At 42.5% G+C, this 18,455-nt stretch overlaps 1 protein-coding gene across 1 annotated transcript; it reads left to right on the forward strand.

Moving 5' to 3' along the window:
- The first annotated feature begins 11,899 nt into the window (after window positions 1-11,899).
- si:dkey-1j5.4 (leucine-rich repeat-containing protein 15) lies at window positions 11,900-18,051 on the forward strand. Its single transcript, XM_061051428.1, has 7 exons — window positions 11,900-12,180; window positions 14,197-14,385; window positions 14,500-14,684; window positions 14,765-15,021; window positions 15,669-15,789; window positions 17,361-17,496; window positions 17,644-18,051. Exons 2-7 carry the CDS (start codon window positions 14,202-14,204, stop codon window positions 17,832-17,834), a joined length of 1,074 nt encoding a protein of 357 aa, XP_060907411.1. The 5' UTR covers window positions 11,900-12,180; window positions 14,197-14,201; the 3' UTR covers window positions 17,835-18,051.
- The last annotated feature ends 404 nt before the right edge of the window (window positions 18,052-18,455 follow it).

The following is an 18,455-nucleotide window of genomic DNA, read 5'->3' on the forward strand; positions in this document are numbered from 1 at the left end:
GGATATGTGCAGGCGTCCTCCAGGCCAACTACCCTGAGGACCCGCCGACTCCTCCATGAGAAACTGCGACTCAAAATTCTGATATTTTTCGACAAATTGGACGTAGGACCCTCAGTAATACGTACGACCTCACAGAATACAGAACTTGTGACAGAAGCAAAAAACTGGACAAAACAAACACATTTAAAAACATCCACAGAAAAGAGAAGCATATCTTGACCCACTGAAAACTCCTCCTCGACACACTTTTGGGTCCCAACCTGCCACCTACCTGTTTCCTCCAAAGGGTGCGGCCTGGGATCGACTCCGACCTGTGGCATGTCGTCCCCACTCCCACTCTCTCTTTCTGTTTCCCCCTCACGTTCACTTTACCTTTGCTATGTATTTACAAACGCCTTGCCTCTTTGTTATGTCCGTAACATCACCTCCTCATGACAAACTAAAATCACTCTCCACCTCCAGTACGTCTGAAACATGCTCTTTATGAAACAGGAGTTCTGTTGTAGTTGAAGCATGTACAGGTGCTGTTTTCTTTTAACCCACATCTTCAGCTGCAGATCTGAACACATGTAGAATATTATTTCACTTTATGAAACGATGGAGAACAGCTCCATCTTGTGGCAGCAGGGTGGATTAAATAATGACTGAGCCTTTCATAAGGATTCACCATCCTAAGAACTTTGTATACGTTTATCACAACATCACACATAGTTTAAAAGTGGTAGGAAGGATATGACATTTATTTAAAAGGAGATGTATCACATTGATGATTGACCCCTGAACAAGATGAACATCTGGATCCAGCAGCGGCCTGCTTTAGTAAAGGTCGTAACCCTGTGACATCAGAAGATAAAAGAGAGGAGAACTTTTCAACGCGCTCTCATTCAAAGAGATCAAATGTGATATTTGTCTCTTAATGCATGAAGCAAAGATGAGGAGAGGTACACATGCATCTACAGTTTGTTTCTTTGAGTTCATGTGTGCTCTACTGATTTACATCCTGGTCATCAGAGATCATCTCTACATTCACAGAAGCTGTCATGAGTTTTAATCTGGGGTAAAAATCATAGACGCCCCTCCAGTGGTCGAACGAACTACCAAACTCGATCTGCAGCTCCCAGCTCCTTATGAACACCTACGACCTTGATGATGATGACGATATTAACAACAAGGCTTGTTCTAAAACGAGGGTGAACCTCGTGTTGGCTTTACCCGCAGACGTGGAGTTGATCTGCTTCCTGTTGGACAGGCAGCAGCTTGAAGTGTAAGAAGAAGAAAAAGAAGAAGATATCCTTTACTAATCCCACAGGGGGAAATTCAGTTTTACACTCTGTTGTTAGACATGCTACAAACACACAGAGGCTGAAATACACACATACACAAACAGGATCCTGTGAACATGCACTAATGGAGAGATGTCAGAGTGTGGGCTCCTAACTGGTTTTGGGGGGGTTTGGTGCCTTGCTCAAGGTTACCTCGGCAGAGCTCAGGAAGTGAACTGGCACGTCTCCAGCTACCAGACCAGTTTCCAGACTTGGTCAGTGTATCCACAAGCAGTAAACGTATGCACTACATCCTGCAGTGAGTGTGTGCTCCTGGGGGCGATGAGCCCATGAGGAGGGGTCCACTTTGAATGTTGTGTTTACAAACAGACTCCACCTTTAAGTTTCCTAACATGAGCTCTTTGCCTTCATTCAAGAACTTTAAGCACATTTTTCTGGCTTCAGTTTCACCACATTATATGCGACCCAGGCCTCATTTTTACTTTATCAATCTGGATCTTATTCAGGACTTGGCTGGAAAAGTTGCTCATATTAAGACTTGAGTTTTTGCAGTGTAGTTTTTCACTTGACTGTTCAGTGTAAGCAAACTCAAATATGCTGAGTAAATGTGAGAGCTTGAGGCCGATGGAAACACATCATATTAACCTCTGAGGACGAGGCGGCTGCCCTTCATGGACCATCAATTTGTTCCCATGGTAACACACAGGACCCTCACAGCCCTCACACAGGATCTGTACTCAAAGAAGGAAAGACAGATAAAGTACTTTGTGCTGCAAACAGGAGTGAGTAAACTGTGAATGAATTAATGAAGCTGAGTTATTCCTCTAAGGTCAGCTCAGGTCTCATTATGCAAAACAATAGTTTGTTTAATCAAACATCAAAGAAAAGCTGAGCAGCCTCTGCTCAGTGTGCATTTCACTGTACTGTATCAAAACATTCAGGTTAAGGTCTGTGAATACTGAAAGAAAGAGGGAGAGGAGGGAGAGGGAGGGAGGGAGAGTGAGTAGAGAGAGAGGGAGAGGGAGGGAGAGGGAGAGAGAGGGAGAGTGAGTAGAGAGAGAGTGAGTAGAGAGAGAGAGAGAGGGAGAGGAAAAGGAAACGGTGGTTTCGACGAGGCTAATTGATTTGAAAGTCTCTTTGAAGTCAGGAGTGTGTGAAGCATATAAAATAGCTCAGTGATTTCTTGGAGTCATACACACTCGACAGCCTCTTCACTTCACTTCATGTACTTCACTTTTCCTCCTGACTCTCAGAGGGGTCTGGTTGTTTTTTTAAATACGCTCTGTACACAACAAAAGATTGACAGACTTATACTGTGTGGAGTTCATCCTAAGAGGCAACCTCCCATCTTCAAAAATGAAGCACATGTGGAAGTGCAAAATCCTGCAGTTTGTGTCCGCTAGAGGCTGTCTCCAGTAACACCGGGAGTCACATACACACAACAGGGAAAAAAGCCTAAATGTTTACAGCCTGGTTAAAAAAAACAAAACAGGTCTGATTAGTTATTGTCATCTGTAGGGAGTGAGCCTCAAACAGCTGAATTCTCTCTCCCAACTTTTTCCTTCCAGCTCCTTAATGAAACGTCTGTGTGAAGTCGGGCTGAGCCGATGTGTGGACGCAGCAGATATATTCAGGACAGTTCACCTGGTCAAGGACGGAGGTGATGATGTATATTTTATTCACCCACTGACATCCCTCCTCACCAAGTTTTTTTTCTCAGCGAATGCAAACTGTCAGCGTCGTTGACAATAGAGGAGTCTGTGCTACAAAGTGCAGAATAAAAAGTTTCCTCTGGCAGAAGCAGACACAGATTAAACCGTTTTATCTCTTTTATTTCAGTTAAAACAGAAATCCTCTCTCCCACATCCTGTGCCGTATGGATGTGGACTTTGCAGTAACCCGCCACCCTGCTGCTGGCAGGTCAGGAAGGCACAGCGCCTCAGAATCTGGGCTTTAAATGAAAGAAGATGATCTTTTTACCTTCGTTTGACAGTCAGATGAGTCAGGAGGCTGCCTCAGCGCTCGGCTCAGAGATGTGTGTGGCTGTGCAGAAATGACACGGTGGCAGGTGCTGCAGGCAAACAGCTTAGACAGGATGTGAGGGACCGTCCCGTTTTTAACCACACACACACAAGCATTGAAACGAGCTCACCTCCCTTACAAACACATGCACACGCAGCAGATGGCTCAGCCAGCCGGCTCGTCACTTGTGCTTTTTGAAGGCTTGATGTGTGAGGTGTCAGCACTGTGGGATCGCTCTGAATAATTTCACAGGAACGATTCAAACTCTACGGAGGCGTCTGATGGACACATTTGTTCCATGAGATGGAGAGGAAGCTGCAGTCTGACCTGTTTGTAATGATTCAGAGGAGATTACAAAGCTTGTTTTAAGAGTGAGTTGTGATCTCTTACTCTTGTTGTGTCGACATTTAAACGTTAGCAAGCTGAGAAACACATTGGACCTATAATCTGAAATATGGGGAGGCTTGGTGTTGACGGGGAGGTGGAGGGTCGCTCTCAACGATGTCATGAATGAACTAGTGGAGGAGAAAGCCATATTTAAAAAAGACAGGAGCAGTATGATAGACTAACGATGAGGGAGTGGAGCAGTGCTATTTGATAGATGTGACCAGGTGAATATGAGTGAGCACATGTGGAGGAGAAGATGTGACACAGAATGAGAATAAACATGAAAACCAGTGTGCAGAGTAAAGTCTTCCTGACTGAACTTTCACTAGAGCTACATTTAGGAAACTCAATCAAAGGTTAGTTCGACCTCCTTTGTTTAATGACTCATTGCAGCAGTTACACATTTTAATATCCAAAAAGTGTTGAGCACGTGTTTCAGTTTTTCCCTTTTATGAAATAGTGGAGCATTTTCCTCATGATGTTGATTTTGTGGTCAAAAGTGCCCTAACCCTTGTGAAATAAAATATCTGAAATCAAATCTAATAAATGTTTGATTGTTTTTTTTTATTTTAGGACTCCAGGAAGGTGTCAGAATCTCATCCTGGATCGATTCACTCCTGCACAAAAAGCCATAAAAAACCCCGGCACTACACATGATCTGTCAGTAGGTGATGCTAGAGAGCCATTCTGAGCACAGGACTTCCCGTCACCATGGAGACGGTGTTTGTTCAATAAGGTGTAGCGGCTCCCCTCGTCGGCTGAGCGTCCCCATAGTGAATCTGAAAGCAGACAGAGCATTGGGGTCTAAAGTGGGAAGAGCCAATAGCCTGCAGGGAACGATCGAAGTCTTCCTTTAAATAGACGATGGTTGATCTGCCTGGCAGCTTGAACCGGTGCATGCTGGGTAAAGGTGCTGGACACACTCACCTGAGCATTGTTACAGTTAACATCTGTGTGACAGAAAAAGTCCCTGAGAAGAAGAATGTCATCACAGAAGCTCTACAAGAAACCAGCTTCAGCACCATCTCATCATCTCTCTGATTTATAAATTAGATCATTTAATCTGCCAGACGTTTATTGTTGATATTTTGTTTTGTCCAACCCCGTCAGTTCTGATCCATCGAATGAAACCTTTTTCGTCCCATAGTAGGGAACTGTTGCTATGGGAGGAACAACCATGACTATTTCATCATCCAATTCACACTCAGAGCCTTTTCATCATGAAAGGGAAAGAGGACATTCTACCAGTGGCTACATTTCCACAATAATCTTTTTTATTCTTGCATGTGAACATTGAGTCATATGGAGGACGTGTTGAACTCTGAGAAACACATATTATGACATCTCAGCATGTTTTTACACGCTGTTAAACCCTACATAGTCAGACCCTGTCACAGACCAATTTGTATATGTCAGAATGGTTTCCATTAAATAAAATGGACTTGAGCTTTTCTAGTCTTCTGACTACTCAAAGTTCTTTTACACTGCAGGTCACACCTACACATTCACACACTGATGGTAGAGGTTGATATGTAAAGAGACTATCAGAATTAATTAATCCATTCATACACCACCAACAAAGCAGTGGGAGCAACTTGGGGTTAAGTGTATTTCCCAAGGGCACATCGGACATGTGGCTGCAGGAGCTGGGGATTGAACCCCCGACCTTCTGGTTAAGAGATGGCCAATTCCACCACTGAGCCACAGTCTCCCCTCATGAATGTATCTGATACTAAAAGCATTTTCTTATTGAGCACATGTCCCTCATTGTATCTCAACTGTATCAACTGTCAGCTGATGGTGAACACAGAATGACCGCCTGGCATAATAAGATTGTAATAAAGAATGACCTCTACATGGAACATTTTGAACAAGGTGGCTCCAGTTTAGCTGAAGACAGGCCATTTTTCAGTATTTGTAATTTTCCATAAAGTGTTTTTAATAAAAGAAAAAACATCTGAGAACCTCATGAATGACTTGGACCTTTAGGCGCTGGCTGTGGGCTCAGGAGTGTTAGCATGAAGCGTTGTTGTGAGATTTTCAACTTGAGCGCTCAGGAGGCCGCGGTAGAAAGACTCTGGGCACTTTTACTCTGCTCTCTGCTGCAAACGCTCTCTACTCATTGAAAACAAATGAAAAAGACGCTGGCTCTCAGAGAAAAACGCTAGGTGGACACATGGCCTTACAGAGCATCTCACAGAAACCATCCAGTCATTTTGGATTATACAAGTTTTACTCACTGTAAAAATTTCAGGACAGATAATGTCCACTTCTGGCAGGATGTCCCACATCTCTGTAGTCCATTATAGTCAACAGTAAGTTTATCAGCCTCAGGATATGCTGGTCAGCACGGAGGTATTGACAGTAAACTAAAAAATCAGGACTCACACTATGAGTGATGTGTTGTTGTGTTACCTCTGAGTTCTGGCCCTGCCACTCTCTCAGGAGTATCTTCATCTTCTCAGCTGCTGAATGAGCCATATATCAGAATCAGAATCAGAATCTGGGTTTATTGCCAAGTACATTTACACATACAAGGAATTTGACTTGGTGTATTGGTGCTAAACAATTAACAAGGAAATAAAGTAGAACTAGCAACAACTTAAATAATACAGTATAAGAAGCTATTACAATATATAAAATAGAAATTAAAAATGTAAAATAGAAAAAAAAAACACAAGGACGAGCTGTTTCCTGTTTGTTGCTGAGAAAGAAGAATATAGTTAGATTCTTAAGCGTGTGTTGACAGGTTACAACACATACGTCTGTATTTAGTATCATTAACTCCTCTCCTTACTTAATCCAGAAAGCCTCACGTGACTCGTCTCCTTTTTCTGTCTGTATCACTTTACTGTGTTTTTCTTTTTTTTGTGTGTGTGCAGAAAAAGTAATCTGATCCTTGTAGCGTGCACACTTCCTGTCATGGTGTGTGTCTCTCTCAGCACCAGTCCTGACCTTGCTGCAGTGTCCTGATGGCTGAAGGTGATCGTTCAGAAAAGGTAAAAGGAGTCAGTATCAGTCCTGTAGCTCACAAGATGAAACTCTAACTCATTACCATAGTCAGGTGTTATACATGACATGACATCGACGCTCATTATGTTGGAACCTTCAAGTGGTTTTCTCTTTGTGTGTTGTCAACAGTCTGATGGAGGATTCATTTATTTATCACTTTAGTTTTAAAGCCTGCTGGCTGTGACTCTTTGACCTTCAGACGCTTTCAGCTTGGAAGTCCTCAGGATACTGATATCCTTCTTCCTGCATCTTAGGGTAAATAAGAAATGGACTTGAGTTTGTATATTTATTTTCTAGTCTTCAAACTACTCAAATCACTTTTACACTGCAGGTCACACCTACACATTCACACACTGATGGTAGAGACTGCTGAGTAAAGAGACCATCAGAAGTTACTAATCCATTCATACACATTCATAGCAGAGGGAGCAACTTCAGACATGTGGCTGCAGGAAAGCCCCCCTTATCCTATCTCCCTGTATTTCATTTTTCAAGCTCTGTGCAGTTTCTGCAGATGTCTGTTCACCATGAGTTTGGTTCTGCTGGAGATTTCTGCCTCTTAAAAGTATGGTTTTTTTTAACTTTGCTGACTGTTGCTAGGTGCTCATGATGGATTAACTCTGGGTCTTTGTAGATAATATAACAGAGACCTGCTCTTACCTGCTCTCTTGTAAAGTGGTGCTCCGCAAATAAAGATTGATTGATTGATGAACACTCAATTCAAGGGGAAATAAACTCATAAAATGAATAGAATCATTTGTATTGATTTCACCTCCTGAGGTCTTTCTGTATGCTTCCCCCCTAACTTTCTCATGCCTGTTCATGTTTAATCACCAGAGTCGTGCACAACCATGTTATATACATCTATGTTTTCAAGACAATCTGATGAATCAGAATATCAACCCCGTCAAGGATGTCAGATGAAGTCTGGAAAGGATTATTACACAAAAAGTGTTGAGTAAAACAACAAGGACAATGACATTTGTCCTCCTAAACGGGTTATCCCGAGTCCTGGTGATCAGGGGGGAAGAGTCATAAACACTGTAGATTTATCACAGATCAAAACACCCAGAGACATTTATTTGAGAAAATCCCCCGACGCTTTGTGTCTAAAATGATAGTTTTTGTCATTACTGTAAGAAACGAGTGTCTGTAGTGACCCATTTCACACTCCCTGACTGTCCAGAATGGACTGTAATTTGTCCCTCTGGAAGGTCAGCGAGCGTGTAAAAACACATTATGTAGAGCTGGTTTGAACAAAGAGGACAGATATACTGACACAAGAAGAGGATGAAAAGGATGAATCCATTCAAATCAGGTATATCTTTTTATGTTTCTGTGCTGAGAGCAGGCTGTAGCGTCTGTTTAGATCAAACCTTTATTGCCATTTGCACAGGTACAGGACAGTACAGGTACATTGTTGTAATTTGCAAATGGTAAATGTACACATCAGACATGTTGCTGCAGGAGCTGGGGATCGAACCCCTGACCTTCCAGTTGAGAGACGACCAACTCTAACGACTGAGCCACAGCCACCCCACTATTTGTGTGCCTTTTCCTTTGTGTCCCCCCAGGACCAAACGGCCCCGAGTTGGGAGTGGTCACTATCAATTTGTGATGGCCCAAGGTATGTGCTAACTAAAAATCATAGTGAAAAAAAAGGTAGCAAAAAACATATTGAGGGAGGAACCTGGCTCTACAAAAAGCGTAGAATATAAAAATAGAAGAGAGAATATCAGCTCATTTCTGACACTGGAAGATTCAAAGATTCACTGGAAGGTTTAAACTTTAGTAATAAGCTCTGAAGTCAAACTGTCTGTCTGCCTTGGAGGCTGCACCAGCAGGCGTTTACTCACTGTCACCTTTTGTCATCAATAGACTTCGTGTAAACTGGAGCCTTTCAGTCGATAAGGACCCATTGCATCCATCTCTCCTGCAGAAATGTTTTACTGACAGTCAGGCTTTTGGGAGATATTGCAAGTGATCGGCTCCTCTATAAAAACGTTGTCTTGTATCTGATGGCATCAGGCCAGTGTTAACAAGCGCTTTAACTTTGAACTAGCATACAGATGAATAGCCATCTGCTATGAGCAGAGTGGATGTAAACAGCTTCAGATGTCTGTGCAGAGAGAGACAGAGGTCTTTATCAGCCAGTCATCATCAGCTCTGATAGCTCTTCCCTTTGTTTCCCTCTCTGTCTCTCTCTGTTGGCTGTTCCTTCTTCTCCTTTTTCTCTGTAGTTTCCTTACTTTACTTAGGTGATGGACTAAAACCAAACTATACATTTGAGCCACATTTGGATAATACACATCATGTCATGTGTCGACACATTTGTAAAGCACATTTCAAATTAAGAGGAGGTGACTTAAATTGCTTCCCTTTGAGGACAGAAACTACCTAAAAGGACAGATAGTTAAAGGCAACAATACATATAAAATAAACCATATATAGAACAGCCTAATATAAAACAAAAATCAGGTATCAAAGGTGATCCTCCTCTTCAACCACTTTAAATAAGTCTCAGAGCTCCTCAAAACATGTGTGTGAAGTTTCTTGTTCTAAATCCACTCTGATCCTGTATTTGATCATGACTATAAACCCACACACACACACACACACACACACACACACACACACACACACACACACACACACACACACACACACACTTCCTCAGTGTCAATCTTCCTTCTCACCTCTCTTTCTTTTAATATCTTATCCCTCTTTCCCTCTCTATCTTTGAGAAGGCTGACCAGTGACACTCTTCCAGATGGCTTTCCCACTGTGCAACTGTGTGTGTGTGTTCGGTGTATGTGTGTGTGCCCTGGCCAGGTTTTGAAAAAGGCTCTTTCATCTTTCACTTCCTCCGACAAAAGAATCGGTCCAGTCAGCACAGCTGTCTATCTGCGCCCTCTTTTCCCCGGCACATGTCCCGATTAATCCCACCGTCATACACCGCTCATTCTCGGCCTATAGCGCTCTCCTCCATCGCTGCTGCGTTTATTCTCGCTTACCCAACCTTTCAACCTTTCTCCTGCACTCTTTCTTCCTCTCCACTCTCTGTTCTTTCCTTTTTCTCTTTCTACTCCCACTTCTTCTCTGGCCGTCTCTCCTGCCTCTAAATCCCCACACCCTTCTGCTCCATCATTGTGTCCTCCCAGTTCCTTCTCCCTCTCTCTCTGCTGTTTTCTGTCTGTCTGTGCTTCTGCCCCCCCCCCCCCCCCCCCAGCCTGGGAGTCCTCCGTCTTCTCATTGCTGTGTAACAGAGAGTGACATGTTTGGCAGTTCCTCCACTCTCTCCTCTCATAAGGAATTACTGTCCTGACCCACTTCCACATGCAGGCATTGTCACTTCCACACAGCTGAGGAACAATCTGTGTCACAAAGTGCCAAAGAGAAAGACTTGCAAATGACTGCACCAAGCTCAATTTGTGGACAAAGTGTATCAGTCTGTTTCCTCAGATGGGGGTTTTATTTATGTTGACTGCAGCGAGGGGCTTTATTCAGGGGACTGTGATGATTGAACATCTGATGTTTGTCTACTTATCTCAACTCGGAGAGACGGACCGTGTTGTTCCAGATAAAAAAAAAAAAATCCTTTAAGAGAATGAAGCATCTTTAGATTGAACAAGATTCACTCTCTGAACCCTCTGGTGTTGATGGTGCTAAGTCTTCTGGGAAAGGAGGAAGACTTCCTGTTTCACCAGCAGTCAGAGGGATAAGTTAACAGTCTGACAAACTTGACGCTGTGTTGGATTTCACAATGCATTACTCAGGATCTCTGTCCACTCTGCATCAGTCAAATATTTAATTCTGTCTCTTCTCAAAGGAGGCCCAAGCCCCCCAACGGCCACCCATCTGGACGCCCCTGCACAAAGGGCCCAGATTGTGTGTTGTAACCGGTTGTACAGTGTAACCTGTTGTGTTTTTCTGCTGGACAATGGAGGGTGTGTGTCTGTCTCTGCTCTCCCTCTGGATCTCTTTTCTTTTTATTCTGGTGCATAAATCAAAAGCAACAGTCATCACAGTCACGCAACTGAAGGATTCACATCTGTACAAAAACAGAAGAGCATTAACGTGAGCATAACGGCCTTCGAGGGAGAAGCTAACTGGTAAGCTAACTAGCATTAGCTCGGCATGTAAACAAAGTGCAACTCGTAAAATATAATAAACATTTCTACACACTGTTAAACTTTAACAGTGAATTCTTTACAGGTTCATAGACAAAATATGTGTTACCTAAAGTTTCTGGAACAGTTTTAAAACATTAAACAGAGACATGTTGGTTGCAGCACTACACACACACACACACACACACACACACACACACACACACACACACACACACACACACACACACACACACACCTTTCCTTTCCTTTCCTTTGCTGAGGTATGTACGGTGGCCAGCTAGGAACTTTACAGTTGTGCTAATAAACCACCAGGCGGCAACAAAATAACATAAATATGACAGACACATCAATTTTTGCAGAAATTCAAACGAGGTTCATTCTAACTCTGTTACACCAGGACAGTGAGAATGAAATGTTGGCCTCTAAAATAAAATGTGGCAATAAAAACAAACCCTGAATTGAAAAAAGAAACATTTGCATGGAAACAATTGAACAAAACAAAGTAGAAAACACATTCATTCAAGTATTTTACTTCATTTATATATATTATTTTCTTCTTCATGTCACTCTGTTCAATGACAGTTTTGTCTGCCTCACACACAGTATCTGGTCTGTGAGTGCGTGCTGTTCCTCGTGCACGTTGGCCTGCGGTGGAATGAAAACACAGACCGGAAAGAATAAAGCGAACTCACGGGGGGAATAAAAAGGTTAGTAATTAATGAAAAGACACTCCACCTCAGGATGGAGCTCTGTGCATGGGGCGCACACACTCACCACCAGTCCACCGGCGCCCCTTGCTTTTCTTTCAGATTTGGCAAACCCTCTGAAAAAGTCAACAGCATGAATACCCAGAGTTAGCTCTCATGAGGACAGTATCAAAGCAACACTCACCCACCAGCGCACAGAGCAAACATACCACTCATGCTAAGTCAGTAGACCTGGCAGCAGAACACGGATTGGCGCCATAATCTGAAGACGCCACATTTCTCTGGACTCTGTGACATTGACAGAGTTTCACACCCTGTTTGCTCTGTCTGCTGATGCTGAGGCTGTGTTCCCATACGGCTACACTTAATAGCTGCTTTCAGAACGAGAACGAGCGCTGCATGAGCTCTACAGTTTCATCTACCTGCTTCAGAGCTCAGAGGAAGCTGAGCAGTTCTTGTTCAGGATTTGAAGCATCATTTGTGTTTCTTTAAAATCAGCTGAGCAGAAACGGAGTGACTGTCAGAAGAGCTGATTCTCTCTGAGTCAACAAAGTGCTACCTGTTCAGGAAACATTGATCTGTTGTAGAGCAGAACACAAAGTGGACAGACAGAGAGTGTGATTACAGCCCGTTCAGGTAAGTGATTTAAATCCATTTTAGCTTTTATTTTCACTTTTAATTCAGCTTTCAGGTTGAAATCAAACTCACCTTCACTGTCTTCATGAAACGAGGATCAGGTTTAGGTCTGTGTGGATGAAAAGCTTCTTTATGTTTGTAAGTGTCTCTACAGTGTTTTAAAGATTGACTCTGCACAAGGTGGGCTTTCCAATGGGATGAGCTGACAATATATTTTTGATTTTCTGCATCCCTTTGAGGAGTGTTTTGTAAAAAGAAATTCTGGACTACTAATCAGTTTTTTCTTTCTCCAGCTTCAGTAATTTGAGCCTGTTCATCTTTGTCACTCGGCTTCCTCAACAGTTGAACTATTTCAATGTCATTTGAACTGATTCACTTGTTGCTGTTTGAGGTGTAACCCCTAATAGTAATAATGCTAAATAATGAAACACCAGGTTACAAAGTGCTTTACAGAGTAAGGGAAAACAAAACGATATGGATACATACTGTATATACCAAACATGCTTACATCCATACACAATCAGGCATACTCAACACATGGTGTGGTCATATAAGACAAAAGTAACAAGCAGCAACCTCCAGTGTTGAAAAATGAAGCTGATGCGTTAGTGCAAAATCCTGCAGTTCCTCGAGTGTCCACTAGAGGCTGGCTGCAGAAGCACAGGAAGTCACATACACACCCATTCAAAACTTAACATGTTGACAGCCTGGTTCAAAAACAAAATAGGTCTGATTAGCTCATGTCTCGATTTTTGGGCGTGAAGACTGTGGGAAATATGTTAAACTGAGTTTATGTTGACCAAATGATGTTTTGTTGAACCCACCTGAGACAAGTTAATGAAGTCTACCTGTCAAAATAAACTATATGACGGCTCACTCAGTCACTTCCACCCGTAAGTGAATTTGTATCAGCGCTTGTAAAATGTTATGCTTTTGTCATTTTGATTTATCAAATGTAAATTTGTTTTCCAAAGTGAAATTTCAAGCTTTGAAAATGTGTTGCACACTTTGTAATTTCGGTTCGCACTTCCCAGTCACTCCCAGGTGAGATTATATTTATGTCTGTTACCATGGTCACAGTGTCAGATTAGACGACAGCCAGAGCCATAAATTCATAGGCAGGCTCCATGGTGGTACCCGACCAATCACAACAACAGACATGATAATGTTGGAAGGAAGAGGGCCAGGGTTAGACGATACCCGGAAAATAGACTGTTTATGCTCTGTTGTTGTAGTTTCTCGACAAACTTTCCCTCTGTCTCATAGTTCCATCTCACAGCACAAACTTCATCAGTCTTCTTTTGTTTCCACTTTTTGTTAGTTTAAACTCACGACCGTTGCATGTGCAGATCGCTCTTTGATCTCATTGGTCAACAGCACTGACTGCATTAGAAAGCAGAAAAAAATCAAATATAGACTTTCTATAGTCGTGCTTATGAAGTGTAGTCTGACCTTGGCATGAGACACATGAAGAGAAAACTTCCAAACTAACGGACTTTAAGTAACAAACTTCTTCTCTTTGTTTCCTGTTTCTGAGCCAAGACATGGTGGAGGGTCAGTGTGTTATACATAGTCTGATTTCACACATGATCTCCTGAAAATGTACTGAACATTATTGTGTAAGCATCCCCTTGAGTTCTACCTGAGTTGCTTCTTCAGACATTTTCCTAACAGTGTAAGTTTTCCCTGTCATACGGGGGTGGATAGAACGTAAAAAAAAAGACCCTGCAAAAATCAAAGATGGTAAATGAAGTGATATAGTCGGACACTATAATGAGTGTATAAAATATGTATAAATGTGTGTCATTGGACTTATTCACAGCGTCGACTAATGAGTGGAAAAGAATATACTGGTTGTTGAGGAAATTACTAAGAACTTGACTTCACACAATAAGACTCAGTTGACTCAGATGGCTTACGTTAAGTCCATGTTCTAAAACATTGGGTTCCTTCAGGGATTGTTCTTAAGTAAAGAATGATAACTTTTCTCTCTCTGCCTACATGACCTCTCTGCAGTGGAGATGCAGCACTGGACATGGCTGATGCTGGTGATCATATGGATGGTTCAGGCGGCGGAGAGCTGTCCTGACGTCTGTATATGCTCCAGGAGGTCTGGTCCAGAGAAGTCCGAGGTGAACTGTCATAAAAGAGGCTTTCGTGCCTTTCCCTCCAGACTGCCCCCGGACGCCTGGATCCTAAAACTCGGTGAGTTCATGAGAGATTTGTGACATTCTGGAAAAATTATGATTTATCTTTCATTTACCGTAATTAAAACATTGGCACTGGGGGCCTTCACGGCATATTTCTTACTGTTTTTAGGTGAGAATGGTATCACAGACTTAAAGGCCAATGCTCTAAGGTCCACTCCAAGGATCGAGAGTATCAACCTGGAAAGAAATGCCATCAAGTCCATCCACCCCCAGGCCTTCTCTGGTGCAAAGAGGCTAATGCTCCTCAATCTTTACGGCAACCACATCACCAACCTCCCACCGAGGGGATTCAAGGTAAACGGTCTGGAGAGAGAAAGTTTCCATTTACAACAATCATGCTAGAATAATCTCTGTGGTTCCCTCCATGTCTATAGGATCTCCTGAACCTTCGCTTTCTCATGCTGGGACAGAACCAGATCGGCACCCTCAAAGCGGAGATGTTTGCCGGAATGAGGAACCTATCAGACTTAGATCTTCCTCTCAATGCGCTGACTACGCTCCCGTCCAACGCCTTTAAGCCTCTGATTGCCCTCAAAGTTCTGGACGTCTCCCTGAATCGCATCCAGAAGATCTCTCAGAAGGCCTTCACTGGACTCAGACAGCTCATGTTCCTCAACTTAGACAATAACAGGTCACTTCCTCTATGAGGGGGGGGGGTGCTTACATAAACCAGACAATCTGTCAGCTCCCACTGGGTAGTCTAATAATGACCCTGTTCCAGAATAGTTACAGGTCTCTTGGTTAGCCTTTCAGAAGCACCGTGGTTTGGGTTGAAGGCAGAATGTGCGACATTTTATACACAACAGAAATCAAGTATATCCTGTGTAAATGTGTCTCTGAGTCTTGACTGTCTACAATGAGGGAGAAGCTCGAGTCCCGCTGGCTGTGTTGTTGTCAGAGCTGTGTTTACATGGACGGGACGGCCGGCTCCTCCCCTTGTGTATAAAAACTGTTTTAGTCAAGGACTAGAGAAAAGAAGAAGAACATACTCACTGATTATTTAAATGTCGCGTAAGCCTCTTTGGATCACGATCATTCTGTGTCAATTTATAAGCTACGTGAAGCTACAAGCTAACTAATGAGTGCTAAAATTAGCATGCTAACGCAACAATGTAGACCACAGCGGACTCCTTTGAGGGGAGTGTTAAAAAGATTAGCTCCCAAAGTGCAACTGGAAGCTTCACAGAGCGCTCGTGCTTTCAGGAGACAATTTCATAGAAACTGTATTAAACCCCATTTTGATTTTAATTTAGGATTCTAACACTCTCTCCAATCCAGTCTGAAGACGCTCCCTGCTGGAGCATTTAGTCCTCTGAGGTCCCTGGAGATGCTGGTTCTGGACAACAACCTTCTGTCCTCTCTGAGTCCGTCAGCTTTGGATGGCCTCGAGAACCTGCAGGTAACACAGTGTTGTTTTAAATGTTAATATGTATCACTTAGTGAGCGATTTGTCTGTTATGAAAAACCACAAATGAAATCTTAGATCCCTTCAGTACAGTTTCAGCAGTGCCAGCATTGGCACTTATAGTCATGCTGATGTTTTGGATCCGTAAATCTGCACGAAAGGCCAAAGAGTCTGTTAATACAAAGTCATATATTTAAAAAACAATGACAAAATTGACATCTTTTTTTATTCAACTTTTCAATTCTTAAGCTAAAATACTATTTTTTCAAGCATCCCAAACGTTATTTTTGGGGCTTGTACAACCTGTGTCCACAGACTGTGCTTTTCACACCGGCAGCGAAAAAGAAAAAAAGTACATTTTAGTGATGAGGACAGTGAGCACTGAACACTGAACTAGATTTGTTTTGTAGTGAAAACGGGCGCTGTCGGCACAAAGTGCTGACTGTGGACACATGCCCTAATGGCTTCATTATGATAGGACAGTTTAGGAAATGGGATTTTATAATGGATTAGGGCTGGGTGATATGACCGCAAATCAATATCACCATAATGGAACATTTTAACTCGATTACGATTAATGAACAAGTATTTTGTTTTTGTTTTTTGCCCTCATTGTTCACTGACATGCTCTCTACTTTAAATATTCTCAACTATTAAAGCTGGGATATGAAAGAGTGAATATCTGATTAACTATTTTGTGGTTATTTATTGAATATTTGGACCTGAAATAAAAGAATCGCTTGAAATGAAAACGACATATTTTGTTTTTAAAGTAGAAATGAACTTCTCTAAAACAGTAGAAAATAAATAACTTGAACTTCTTGCAAACAGTTTTTCTGCAGTGTTTACGTTTGACTTCTTTTTGTACGATGTTGTCTTCCTTAAAGACAAAATGTGTCCAAAAGACGGACATTGCTTCGCTGTTGCAGATTGGATGTGTCATCACATGACTCTGCCCTGAAAATAATCAAAATAATCAACATTGGCACGATGACATCGTTTAGAGGTTCTGAAAGCCGGTTTCGATTAATTATCGATTAATTGCTCTATAATGGATATTAATGCTTACAAGCCCTGTTAAGTAACCAAAGTGTTGGACAGTCCCAGCGTCTTGTCTTCTTTCTGTCTATGAAAGCAGCAGAAAAGACGATAGAAACGAGGCATCGGGGTAAAAGCGATGCTTTGTTCTGCTTCACAAAGCATCGCTCGTGTGCTGATAGGACTCTCCAGTAAGAAACAATAAATCAAGCTGAAGCTGGCTTTGACGCTTCCTCACAGTAGAAGACACCGTAACATGAGGACACCACACACCAAAGCCTGACCTTTCTACTGTTAACAGAACCAACGCTCTAGCTAATGAAGCTTCTTGTAGGATTTATTTATAGCTAATGAGCTTTAATAGGACAACAAGGTCACCGAGTAATCATTATAACATCCACCTTCATCTGAGTTCATTCACCACTCTGCATTTAGTTGTTTACGTGTTCACTCTGCATTACATTTCTGTATTTCTTATGATGAACTGGTAAATACACGTAGAGTTCATGTGTTTATTATCGATCCAGGAGCTCTACCTCAGGAACAATGAGCTGGAGCAGCTGGCCCCTGATGTGTTCAGGAGCATGGCCAAGCTCTCTCAGCTGGCTCTCAGTGGAAACCGCCTGAAGACAGTGGATGGAAACATGTTCGCCCATATGCCCGGTAAAACCTCCACCTCCCTGCCTGCCAACTCCACTGTCCCATTTCTCACAGGAACAAAGATGTCACTCATGGTTGATGTACATTGACCACATGGTTAACTGATGCCAGCATGGTACTTTTTTTTCTTTCTTTCCCAACCCCTCTCAGGTCTGAAGAAACTGCATCTCCATGACAACCCTTGGCAGTGTGACTGTCACCTCGTTTCCTTGGTACAGTGGATGGGCCACACCAACACCACCCTGTCTCCTGGGGACGCCCTGCGCTGTGTGAGTCCTCAGCAGCTCCGCAACAAGAGTTTTTCCAGTCTCCGAGCTGACAAGCTGCTCTGCAGCGCCTAACCCTAAAAGCAATGGAAAGGAATGGCTCCTGGAGATTCAGATGATGTGTTCTTTCTCTGTATACGTTTATGTATTTTTAGAGTGAACTTGTGTCTTATACGATCTCTCGAAGCTGCAACACAATCAATAAAGTTTTCTGTAGGATGATGCATCTCCTCTGCTTAAAGAGCAACATAGTGATGAATCATCTGAAACCTACATGAAGCATCACCTTTAAGGAACTTTGTCCAACATGTATTTTTAAAATGAAAACCAAGAGTGGTACACGCTGTTTTAATCCATACAGGAGGACAACACTCAGCTTCAGCATAATCACCACAAACACCATGGAGGACGTAAGGATACAGACAACGTGTATCACTGCAGTATTCTGCAGCAGCAAAGAACAAGCACTGTCACTTATCTCCAAATTCAGCACTGAGATTATTCTTATAATCTCATATTGCTTGTCGTAGAGAGGTTACGCAGGTTTGGAAAGAGACAGATTACATGAAATGGGATTAAATTAATCCCCTTTCAGCAAATAGTCTCAGTAATCTTTAGTTAATGTAAAAAAAAAATTAAGGAATAGGGTGAGAGACACAGAAAGCATGAGAGCAGCTTAAACTAAAAGTAGGACCC

This window comes from Labrus mixtus, chromosome 12 (genome assembly GCF_963584025.1).
Source record: "Labrus mixtus chromosome 12, fLabMix1.1, whole genome shotgun sequence".
In the NCBI taxonomy this organism is placed as follows: domain Eukaryota; kingdom Metazoa; phylum Chordata; class Actinopteri; order Labriformes; family Labridae; genus Labrus; species Labrus mixtus.

Excerpts from the sequence above, each read along its gene's own strand:
- si:dkey-1j5.4 (XM_061051428.1), top strand. The coding sequence starts at position 14,202 with ATGCAGCACTGGACATGGCTGATGCTGGTGATCATATGGATGGTTCAG. Across the intron at positions 15,022-15,668 it reads CTCAACTTAGACAATAACAG|TCTGAAGACGCTCCCTGCTG; the intron begins GTCACTTCCTCT and ends TCTCCAATCCAG. Across the intron at positions 17,497-17,643 it reads CATGTTCGCCCATATGCCCG|GTCTGAAGAAACTGCATCTC; the intron begins GTAAAACCTCCA and ends AACCCCTCTCAG.